The following is a 13,038-nucleotide window of genomic DNA, read 5'->3' on the forward strand; positions in this document are numbered from 1 at the left end:
AAAAAAAAAAAAATGTTAAGAGTTTCAGTAAATCTGCTCTTAAGTATGCCCATACACTCCGTCCCCCCATTTGTGACAGTACATGGAAGCAGTGTGTGCTTCCTGCCCAGAAGCCAGCAGAACTGTGTTTCTGCTAATTCTGGGGGGTAGGGGGCAGAGGCTTAAGTTAAGTGGACCTGTCACCCAGACATAAAAAGCCTTTTCAAATTTAACATGAAACCCAAATTTATTTTTATATTAACACATCCAACCCCATTATAAAGGCATTTAAAAATCCCAGCCAATAACTTTAGCTTTCCGTTCAGCACTACCTAGATGTTACTGCACATCTCACTTTCCCCCTCCCTCCTCATCATCTAATTGTGCAAGGACATGGGCATCAGGTCCCCCATTCTGGCACATAAACAAGATTTTGGCATGATACAAAGTTTGCCTTAATAACAGTGTCCACAAAATGGTGCCTGCCTGCTTGCTTTGATTGAGTAATTCCAAGATGGAAGGAAACAAAATTTATATTATTTATATAGCGTAAGTAAAGTTTATTTTGCTTAACTAACAATATAGAAAATAATTTGGAGTCTTAGGGTGACATGTCCCCTTTAAGGGCAGCCTTTAAAAGGAATAGAGAATACTAATAAACACACTATACTGCTTCAGTTCAGAAAAACATTGCTTTGATTTTAACACACTACCTTTTCATAGCAGAAATTAGTGTTTAGTCTGCTGCATCTTGCAGCTCATCTGTTTTGCTCTGAACATTGACTCAATGCTCATCTTGTTAGCAGTCATGCAGTTAGGCAGCTTTCACTTAGGCAAAAGGTTCAACTTATTGAATGCATCTTTTTCAGCCTCATCTATTATGTTAGGTTATGTGCTGCCATACCCAGTTTTTACTTATTACTGCTTCTCCACCCAGACCCGCATGTCGATATCACAATTACCAGTTTACTGAAGGTATCATTTGGAGCCACAGGTATGACAATTGGCATGACAATTTTAGTATTTTTTATTTAAATTAAGCACACATACTTGGTTGACCAGTTATTCTGACAGCATAAATAAATTACATAAGAAAACAAAAATAAAGTGCTTTTCTTTATAGGTGTGCCTATCATATACAAATAGTCCAAACCTCTACACGTGGCATATAGATATACATGCTGTTTAGATCTGGTTTTTTTTTTAACAACCAATAAGACATTCTCTGTGATACAGCACAATTGTTTAGTGCAAGAAGGGCATGTAACACCAAGACATGAAAGTATTTTATTTGCGGTTAAAGGTGATATATATTTGCCCAGCACAAAGTATTTCATGGCAGAAATGGCCTTACCATAAATGGTGGTAGAGATCCATAAATGATCTTTAACCCTGATATCTCCATTTAAAAAGGGTAGTTTACCTTTATATTAACATTTAGCATGGGGTAGACTGATATTATCAGAATATTTTGGGATTTTTAAACTACTATTCTTTTTGTTCAGCAACTCTCCAGTATGGAATTTCAGCAGCTATTTGGATTCTAGGGTGCAATTTACTCTAACAACCAGACAATGGTTTGAACGTGAGACTGGGAATTTATTAGGGAAGTGCCCGGTTAGAAAGAAATATAATAAAGTAACAAAATTGTAGCCTCCCAGGGCAGGTTTTTGCCTGCAGGAGTCAGAGTCCATCTTCTGAAAGATGGAAAGTGACTAAGAGAAAGGCAAATAATTTAACAACTATATGATATTCTATAACATACAAAAAGTTAACCTAATGGTAAACTACCCTTTAAAACATTGCAACCTATGTAGTATATCTGTTATTCGCTATGCAAATATGGGCTCTAGCCATCTAGAACCCAAATAGCAGCCCCATAGCTGCATAATAGCTTATATAATCACCTATATTAGAAAACACATTTTTTAGACGTGTAGTCAAAAAATACAAATGTAATTATATACAAATAAAACATTCATTTTTTGTGTCACTGGCTTTTTAACAGGAATCTTCACACATGGCTCTAACGTTTAACTACACCTCTCAGCATGCAGGTAGCTGAAAATCCTTGTATGGTTGATGGAAACATACCATAATTTCTAATACACAACAGATATTTTTTGTTTCTCAGCTAACAGTAAGCCATGCAAGTTTCTTCACAGTGAGAGGGGTCAGAAAATGACAGACTGCTATCGCTTCAGCCAGGAAAAGGGCATAAATATATTGGGCTGAAGAACACTCATACACAGTTATGAGCATTAATAAGTGTTGGGAGTGCTAATCAGTTATGGGATTTATCAGATGAAAACAAAGAGAAAAGCTCCTTACAAGTCTGTGTTTCAACAGAACTAAACTGAGAATCAATTGTATTCCATGCCAGGTCTGCAAGAAGGAAGTCATCCATTGCAGTCTGGGTCTCATTGCTTGTGAGAAATAAATGGCCTAGTGTTTCAAAGCAGCTGTCAGTTGTTTGAGTTTCAGCACTGTTTTGCTGTACTTGACATTCCATGCTGTGAGATTCGTTAGTTTTGCTCTCAGAAGATAAATTTGCATGGCTGTCTGCATCGGATGAGTCTGTGCTCATTGAAAAGCTAGACTGTCTCAATATGCTACCTAATGGCAAGTGAGAGCTGCTGTCTAGAAAGAAATTTAGGTCAGTCTGTGTCTGAGTATCAAACATCTCCATACCTAGAATGCTAGAGTTGGTTTTGTTAGAGTACAACTGGGCAGAGTCCTCAGAAAACAGGAAGTCTGTTTGGGTTTCAATATCTAGATATTCTGAGGCGAGATTCCCCAACTCGCACTCTTCAGTTTGTGTCTGAATATTGGAGGCTGAAAAAAACTCATCTATGTCAAAATCAATGCCTGGGTTTTGCGTACAATTAGATGACAAATTTGCTTCCCCTCCTGAACTTTCTACTGATAACAGACTGCGATTATCTAACGGCTGGCCGGACATATTATCAGATAATATTTTTTCAAGGTCACTAAGGAGTTCCATGGTTTGTGTTTGGTTATCAGTCATGTTTTGATTAGGGAATGCCCCATTCTGATTGTTGAAGCCTATAGTCTCTTCTCTTATTTGCTGAACATCATTTGTATTCAATAAACTTTGGTCCAAAGCTCCAGGCAAAAACCTACTTTCTGCCTTACTTGTTTGGGTTGACACAGTGTAAAAAGAGTGGCCGCCAGTAAATATATTTTCACACATAACAGCTTGGTCCACCTGTAAAGTCGCCCCTCTCGATAGTTCGGTGTTTGTTTGTGTCTCACGAGAAATCCCACCAGAGAAACAAGGACTGATGGACATGCCAGCCTTAGTGCTGTAGGGCAACTCAGAATTTGATTGTAGTGTTTGGGTCTCAACGCTGATTGGAAGTGAGATCTGTGCATTAAATGATAAGTCTGTTTGGGAACAAGATGAGACACAAGAGTCAGAAGTCCAAGGAGGGTCTGGTAATAAAGACTGTGTAAAGTACGATATGTCAGTCTGAACATCTGATGTGATCCGGTTCTTTTGGGAGATATTGCCCATATCTGACATGATGTTACTAGACACCGGTTTATCTAGGTTGACTTGCACAAAAGAGTTTACCGGTCCAACTGTATTAGAATCTGTATTTCTAGACAATACAATACCAGCAGGTAAAGCAGTGTTTGTATCCAGGTTTGAGACAATTGATCCATTGTAATTAGACAATATTTGCACAGAAGTTGCAACAGAATCTTTAACTGCAACAAGCACTGGTTTGACTGAACAAGCAGATGAAGGGACCAAAACAGGTAGATGGGTAAACTGCATTACTGGGAGCTTGAGTAAAGCCAACTTTGGAAGCAGCAATTTTTGAGTTTGTTTCGGCTGTGAGGGGTTGCTTTCTGTCAAGCAGGAACTGCTGAGGCTTTCAACAGTGCATAGTTTTAAATCTGCCATTTGATCATCTTGTGAAGCCAAAGGGAGATCACTTTCAGGAAGTCTTGCCTCATTCATGGTTTCAAGACTTCTCATAGCAGCTTCAATCTTCTTTTTCTTTACAGGGGGCTCTCTGGGAAGAAAATTAAAATCACACATATAAATGAAGCAAAAAATGTATGATGAACACGGTACATGACAGGAGACAATGGCAGTATAATCAATGTTATTTACATATTTCACCTGTGTTCAACTGGAATCTCATGGCCAGTTCTATTAATGTGGGACAGGAGAGCAGTTCTGCTGGCATAAGGACAGCCACAGGTGCAATGAAAGGTCTTTCCACAATAACCAAGATGGCGTTTCAGGTCCCACTCAGTGCCGTAGCTGCTCCCACACTGGATACATTTGTGCTTCTTTTCTGCATGCATTTTCATGAAGTGCTGAAAGCAAATACATTCAGTACAAATAAAATACTGTTATTGCTCTGACACTAAGGAGAATAAACAGTAATCTGGAAAAGCACAAAAAAAATAATGATACTCTTCACTGTGACCATTTAAAAGGGATAATATCTGCTAATTCACCATGCTTCTATGTTAGGCAGGAATGGTACAATGAGGAGAAAATGTAGAGAGCAAATATAAAAAGAGGAGAATGGAAAACTAAGGGTGGCCATACATGGGCAGATTTCAGCTGCTGATTTGGGTCCTTAAAACATGCATAGAAGTATTGTATGAAATCACTGGCTTTTTTTAAAATTTTATTTTAATGTGCATTTTTCAGTTATATTTTGAAGCAACACCAAAACACAGAAATAGAGCATGCATTTGGGAAAAAACAATGAGATGCAGCTGTGAACTCTTGTAGCTATGACTAGTCAGAATCACAGCAGAATAGAATAGAAACATTTTGCTCATCCACTTAGATGCGCTCAAAAATTAGCCCATAAAAATGCTTGCCGGTATGTGCTCTAATCCAATGCACACAATTAGCACTCCAAAGCACTTGACCATGCCCGATTTCTAATTGCTGATGCAGGAAGACCCAGATATGAAGCAAGTGGCATACACCAAAATGTCTACTATGCTGTGACCCCTTAAGATATAGGCCCTCGAGCCAGTCCTTCTTTAACTTTAATTTTTGTTCCTTCGCCACAGATGGTTCTGTCAGATTAAGCATTCGGTGTAGTGACCCCTTTTTGTTGCTGAGGACAGCCACAATACATATGCTACTCGAGGGGAGGTTTGAAGTATGATTTAAGGAATATGTTTTTGGGAGATTTGCGACTGGAATACTGAAAATTAGAAACTAGAGTACTGAAAAGGAGAAGGATGATATAGAATAGGATGGGGGGGTGTCATATAAAAGTAATAACTAAATTTAGGACAGTTGGCATACCTGTTTAACACGGGAAAACTGAGAAAAAGGCCTGTTTGTTCCTCTTGGGCAGCCTTCTATTGGACAACAATATAATTTCTGTGAAGCTTTTAAATCTTTCCTTAATGTGGGATTCAGCACTCCATCCTGAGAAATAATAAACATACATTATATACATTAAAACATGAAATGCAATATCAGATGTTATCTGAAACATTGACCTGGTCCAAGTGTAGGGCTGATATTTTCGGCAAGCGGAAAAACGCTTGGCAAAAATTCAGCACTACGCCTGCTACTTGTGCCTGCATCAGAATGAATGGAATATGCTCGGGTGCCGGCACATGTAGCCGATATACGCATGAAAACGCGAGTCTTTGCATTCTCACGCGTTTTCATGCGTATATCGGCTACAGTGCCTGCACCTGAGCGTATCTCATTCATTCGGGTGCAGGCACAAGTAGCAGGCGTAGGGCTGAATTTTTGCCAAGCGTTTTTCCGCTTGCTGAAAATATCAGCCCTACACCTCGTGTGGCATCAGCCTTAAGAGCTGTGAGAGCATTAAGGGAAAACAAAAATACTGTTAACATGTACTACTGTTAAAACCTTACAGTTTTTCTTAAGAGCACAATTCATTGTGCCTTTACAGCTTGGCAAGGCTATTCTTTCGGAGGAAATCTGAGTGCTAGCTGTCAGGCTATCCCTTTACAATGGTTACCTTATCTGTGCAGCAATAATCAACCAATCAATCACACAACACCTGAGATCACTACCATTATAATAAGGTAACATTATAGTTAGAGCTGCCAATAAGACAGAGAATGGAAATCAGATTATGCAGCAGAAAATGCACGCTGCAACAAAATATATAAACATTAACTTATAAAAAAGTAAATAGTCAATTTTTGTAGATTTGGTTAAAAAAAAAAAAATATATATATATATATATATATACATATGTAAAGCGCAACAGGATGTTTCTTAGGACTCTTAGAAGGATTACGCCTTGGTGCTTTGAGGATTAGCTATCGCCTAACTTATTTAGTTACAGAGAGCTAGAATTTCATGTCTTAAAAGTATTAAAGGATGCACTGAATGATTTTTTGATGACAGAACCAACTTCCAAACCATGATTACAGCAGAATTGTGCGCGCCATTCATAGAATTTGATTATTAAACTATATAATGAGTTTATTTGGAACTCTTCAATATTTTATATAAATGTTATATGAAAGATCTATGTCTATAGAATTGATGGGCAAAAATAGTGCATAACCAGGGTGAGCAACTGTGAGGGCTGTCACTGGTTAGATGAGCAGGCCTGTCACATAGCTAAACAGATGGCAGATTGAAGCTCATTAGCTTTAAAACCCCTAGGTATAAATTTGCAAACATTATAGAATGCTGCACATAGGTCAGATAGGTGAGTTTATTACAAAGAGATTAATCAAACACACCAGAGGGCCAGTGTAGGCGGGTTCTGAAATTCTGTCAACAAGAAGAATTTGCTGACCTCCACCATAATAAAAGGACAGTCCCTAAGTTGCGAGTTGTTGCGTTCTGTCTGGAAATTAATGTTATGTAGAAATCTAAAAAAGTAGATCTGCAGCCCCTCTTCACTTGCTGTTTCACTGACAGTTCAGGCCATCAGCCTGAATAAAAAAAAACAATGGAAGTTGGCCATACATGTGTATGATCACCCTGCTCTGAACACGCTGACCTGACAGATACAGTAAAATATTGACCACCTAACAGCCATCTTGAAAGATCTATTTTAAATACTGTAAGCTTATACAACCAGGACCCCCTTCACCTCTTGCATCGATTATTGGTTGTTTTTGTATGTAAATCTGTATGCAAAGTTATTTTACAGCACTGCTGAATATGTTGGCGAACAATGACAAGAACAGAAATAAATCTATGGAGGGAAACACTCAGAGCCAGGACCCAATTGGAATGCCTGTTCTAGGCAGGATGGGGATATTTAAAAAAAAAAAAAAAAATACACAAAACCAAAAAGCTAGTAAAGCTATACCACCATACAATGACCCTTTAATACAGGGGTTGTCAAACTTCTCAGTCCTCAGACTGTTGGGGGTCGTCAAACTGTGGCCCACTCTTGCAATTTTTTCCAGAATTCAAACCCCCCCCCCCCCCGCACGCTCCGTCTATCCATCCAAACTCCCACGCTCATTCGTCTGTCCACCCTTCTGTCTCCCTCGCTCCGTTCGTCCGTCCGTCCACCCACCGAGTTCTACCTCTTCCAGTTCCCCCTGGTTTGCTGTCTGCTCCCTTACGTCCTCCCTCTCAGCTCCCCTGTCCCACTCACCGCTGAGTCCTCTCTCTCTGCTGCCAGAGGTGAGGACGCATCAGGGGGCTGGGTAAATTCACCACGGGCCGTAGTTTGAGGACCCCTGCTTTAATACAATTTGTAGAATAACATACCCTCTGGGTTGTCAGCTCAAACCAGTTGGGGTTATGTAAAAATGGTGCATAAAAACTATATGAACTTCCATAAATAAATATTTCAATTATCTATAGAAGATAAAACAGAAAAGATATAGTGCTAACCTACTGAAAATTATGTAATGCTGGGTAATTGATACAAATGGACAGATCTCCCTGTTAGGCCCAGTGTCTAATAGGCAAATAACTAGCTAATTTGGTAATGTACATGGTGAGCCAATGAGACCAATACAGGTCAATATTTAATTATTTTAGCCCTGAATTAGATCTTACGAACTTTTGAGGTTCAAGCTCCTCTTAGTGGTCCATTTTTTGTACAGGGCGCCTTTACTTATTAAAACGTTAAAGGTTTATATAATTCTTAAAATAGTATATTGCAGATTCAACAGCATTCTCCACAAACCAGTAAACTGCCAGCTAACACGACATTAGATTTTTTCTGTTCAGCTTGTTTAATCTCCCCTTCACTTGACCTTTCATAGAAAGAAAAGGTTTCACTTGAACAAATAAAGAACTGTTCTTGCTACTCTATTACGGCTTTGCAGTTTTAGCTTGAAGGAACTTTGAATTGCTACTTATTAATGGCTGCTGTGCCACTGATTAAAAAAAAAAAACAAAATTCGATTTAGGATGCTTTTCCTAGAGATTTTGGCCCTCTTGAGGTATATTGCTGAATATCTACTACAAATACATTCTTTAACATTTTCCAGGGAAACAAATGATAACACACTGTATAAAGAAATAAGTAAAAGATAAGAAAGAGGAATGGGAGGGGAAGAGCCTGGAGGACAATAGTGTAATCTGAAGATCTGCAAATACATTCTACACAGGTTCCTACCTTGTCAATTGGAGTATGGGAAATGCTTTTCAATTAGATGCTAGCAGGGCTATTTATAAAGTTGTGTAAAAATGTACCTATCAAATACTAAAAACCACACAATGCACTGTAAAATGAGTCATATTTATCAAGCTGTGTATTATATCTCCTCGCTGTGCAAAAATTCAACTATATGGCTTATAAAGCTCATTATTTCTGCAAATCTGCGAGAAAAAGAATGCAGCAGCACCACTTTACTAGACTACATTGTACCCAATTTGCCTTGCAATAGCCTTAAAGAGATACTGACACCAGAAATTAAACCTTTTTTTAACATCTATCATAACATTGTCTTTGCATGACCTTCATTTTTGCCATAAAAGTATTTACCCAATGATTTTATATTACCTGTCTGATCCCCCATGTTCTCCTATAAGGGGGCTGCCATATTTGTGCAGCAGGAGGCCGTTAGCATTAGAAGCTATAACTGACAGTCTGAGAAGAGACAGTCAGGCTGGCAAAACAATCAGGTTTAGGAACTTCAAGTAATAATTACTTACAAAAGCAAATCTCTCAGCGAAAATCAATCAACATGACTTATAGGCAACTTTTTATGTACATTCATATTTTGAAGAGTCATTTTTTAGTGTCAGTATCACTTTAATGTTTATAAGGGCAACAGCTAAAGTTAGCATTCACTTTGCTGACCTATAAGCTTTCTGGTACCATTTTTACGCCAACTCTTTTTTTGCTATAGAACTTCCAAATTTTTTATTTTTTTGGCAACAATTACAAAAGACAGCAGCAATGATAGATTATATGAATCAAGAATAAATCACATTACTAGAGCAATTATTGGCAAATTTCATGTATTATCAAATTATGTCTTTGGCTATGCACTATTATTCCCAATTCAGATCACTAAATGGACATTGGGCATGTTAAAAACTGACATCATATTTCATGCACAATGATCGCACAACATGATAGAAATTGGCATCAACACTGGCCCTAGACTTTATGAAACGGTTTGCTTAGCATGGATGTGATAACATATCTGTGCAAATAACCCACAACTGGAGAAGTTTATTGAATTGGACAAGCAATTTCTTAAAGCACTTGTTCAAGAAGTGCAATAATATTAAGGCTTATTTTCACTAACAATTCTGGGGGTCACATTTTGTAATGAGCAATTCCTTGTGCAAATTCACAGAGAGGACTAAACAACACACACAGAGGCAATCATTCTGCCACATTTCACACCTCTTAATTTTATACAGGTTTTTTTTTTTTTTTTTACGGACCAACTAACATCTAATTAGTTGGTACGGGCAATTGCATTGGTGCAGTTTAGCACCTATCTTTGTAAACCAACCCCACCCTCACTCTCTTTATGTTTGATTTGAAAAACTGAACAATTGCAAAAATTTTAGTTACACAAACACTATTTTCAGACAGAAGTCCAAAAGGTTTACAGACCCAATAAGGGCTGTGACACACGGGGAGATTAGTTGCGCCGCGACAAATCTGAGTTGTCGCGGGCGACTAATCTCCCTGCAATGCCATCCAACCAGCTATAATGTAAATTGCTGGTGAGATGGCATACGTGGTGCCACGATTTACCAAAGTTGCCTTTAGAGGAAACTTCAGCAAATCGCGGCGCAGAATATGCCATCCTACCGGCGATTTACATTCTACCCGGTTGGATGGCATTGTGGGGAGATTAGTCGGAGAGTGACTTATCTCCCCCTGTGCCCCGGCCCTAAAGGAGAACAAGTAAAAAAAAAAATAATAATATGGCTAATAGTCTTAGCACACACAGTATATTTTGAGACAGTCCCTAAGCTCAGTTACTAAGAGCAGCACAGAGCATGTGCAGTGAATCAGCAGAAAAGAAGATAGGGAGCTACTGGGGGCATTTTTGAGGCACAGATCTTCCCTGCTAAAGGGCTGTGGCTTTTGCTGGAACAGAAAACTTAATGTGCAACATTTCTATCTCACTTCTTCAGTTAAGCTTTAGTTATTCAGGCACACACTGTTTTAAAACTGCATACTCAAGTGGTTTCGGGCAGAAATAAGCTGTGGTGCCTGCACCCGGGCAGATTCAATGCTTCTGGGTGCAGGCAAAGATTTTAAGAGTAGAGGGGCTGATTCTTGGCAAGCATCTTTCCACTTGCAGAGAATCAGCATTGTGTGCCATTACCTTCACTCCACTGCAGCCCTAATATATGGACTGTTAGCCAAATGATTATGTACGTTTTCTTCTTTATTTACAAAGTGCTTTGTACTCAGTGCTTTATGTTTTTACAATACAGTAATAGTACAAACACTGCAATCATAAAGATAAATATACACAGTAGAAAGATAAAGGGACATGTTCATTTAGATTGTAAGCTCTATGGGACAGAGATCTCCTTCCTCTTATGTAATTATACTTTAGTGTTCATTTATGTATTACTGTACTGATGCATTTACTTTATTAATCTGTTGTTCTGCTGTACAGCACCGGGTGCATAAGTAGCACTGTAATTAAAATGTACATACATGTTAAAAGAAACAGGAGAAAGGAGGTCTCTGTGGTGCAGAGCTTACAATCTGATGTGAATTTGCCCACACCCATCCAAATTGCCCTAGGTCAAGTGATTCATGAAACGTTCAAATGCCAAGAGATGTGGGGAAGCTGCAGACCCTGCTATTGGCCAGTTATCTCCCAATGGGGCCCACACTGATTCTCATTAACCGAGTAAATACAGGTAATATAATTACCCCTCTGATAGAGTCCAGAAACAAACAAGAATATATGAAAGGTACTCCAGCAGTCTATATAAACAAACAACAGGGAATCAGTTCCCAGAAATATTCAGTCCCCCTAGGCAATTTCCCAGGCCAGATAAAGGTACTTATTAAATGGTGCAATAGAATGCTGTAGACAAACGCCTGGGTGGAACATGGCACAGCCGGCTGCATGGAGCCTACGCCCCAGGGTGTGAGAGGCACATGGCACTAAAGTTCCGCAGTGTATGGCTCACTAGGACGTTCTGGGTGCCCTGCCTTCTTTCCTCCAACCACTGACCATTTGTATCTATAAACATGGCAACGGAGAGGCTTCGTAACAAATGAAAAGGATGTCTCCGTAGCAGTAGAAAAAGGCGTGGAAATGATGGCTGTACCCAGCCAGGTGTTACAACCCCACTAGAACCCTCGCCACCACGCCCCTCTCACCTGGATGCGGTGGGACTTCACTAGGTGCATGTTGAGAGCCGGCGGGTTGGGGAGCACTTTGCCGCATCCTGTCACAGTGCAGAGGATGTTGTTGCGAACCTCCCGGGTCAGCTCGCTCACCGAAGGCTTCACTATCTCCCAATGCTCGCAAGAATACAGCGGCCGGACCCGGACACCCCTGCCCTCGCATCCCGGAGCCGCCATGGCATCCAACACAAACCCGCCGGCGTGGGTCCCCAAGGCCGCTGGACCAGCTACTTCCGGGGGCGGACACAATAACCAATAACAACGCTAACATTGGTCCACGGAACGCTTTATTTGCATAAATAGGGCCGAGCCGCGCATATTTGACAAGCTATGGTAGTAGCACGCTGCGGTGATGGGACGGATTACTCCGCTGTGTGAATGTAACTTTCCGCTAGGTGTTACACCTCGCAGAGAGTTCGTGGGTGCTGGCTGTTTTATTGTGGTAAAATGTGGAAGTTCTGAGGTACAGTCGTAACATGCAAACATGTCGCACGTTTAATAACGTTTTGTTTTATATGTGCGTGGTTTAGCCCACATCCCGCCCCACTCGGAGAAAACCAAGGGCAGCCCCCGCTCTTCACACAATCAGAGCAAGAGGCTGCTTCCCCCTTGCGGCTGCGTGGGATAAACGCAATCATTACAATTGTTTATCGCTCTCTTCATCAAAATGCGTTAGCGGGGGTGGGTTCCAACATGGCAGAAAAAGGTGTTTTTTTTATTAAGATTATCCTGTGGTGCCATTGTGGCTTCTAGCAAGCAATATTATGTGGCATGGTGCAAGCCAGCTCTGTAATTCACAGGGAAGTAATATACAGTTGCAAATGTCCTTCTGTTTTACAGTAAAGGTTACATAGTTTCCTTTGTACATAATGGTGATGAGGTCTGGACTGGGTTGCAAAATAGGCCCTGTCGTTCAAACAAACACCCTGCCACCAGCCCAATAAATAGTAACTATCTATGGCATCTGGCATTTGCTGAAAAACAGAGATTGCTAGTCCAGGTTGGATGGTGAAACCCTCTTCTCCAGTGTAAATCATTCCAGCTTGGTCAGCCTGTGTCTGAGATGTTCCATACTGTATTCCTTTTTTCTATTTTATAATGTTCCTTTTAAACACTGGAGATGGAAACTGCACTAAATATTCTAGACCAGTGCTGTCCAACTTCTGTGGTACTGAGGGCCGGAATTTTTCTGGCCTACATGGTGAAGGGCCGATAATGGAAGCCAGTTTTGACCACT

General features: G+C 40.0%; 1 protein-coding gene across 1 annotated transcript; it reads right to left on the reverse strand.

The window, feature by feature from the left end:
- Positions 1–990: 990 nt before the first annotated feature.
- Positions 991–12,526, reverse strand: atmin (ATM interactor). The gene is made up of 4 exons (XM_002938145.5): positions 11,775–12,526; positions 5,294–5,419; positions 4,136–4,335; positions 991–4,025 (listed from the first exon to the last, which is right to left on the reverse strand). The coding sequence occupies exons 1-4, from the start codon at positions 11,976–11,978 to the stop codon at positions 2,264–2,266; spliced, it is 2,292 nt and encodes a 763-aa protein (XP_002938191.1). The 5' UTR covers positions 11,979–12,526; the 3' UTR covers positions 991–2,263.
- Positions 12,527–13,038: the final 512 nt, after the last annotated feature.

Source organism: Xenopus tropicalis, chromosome 4 (genome assembly GCF_000004195.4).
Source record: "Xenopus tropicalis strain Nigerian chromosome 4, UCB_Xtro_10.0, whole genome shotgun sequence".
Classification (NCBI taxonomy): domain Eukaryota; kingdom Metazoa; phylum Chordata; class Amphibia; order Anura; family Pipidae; genus Xenopus; species Xenopus tropicalis.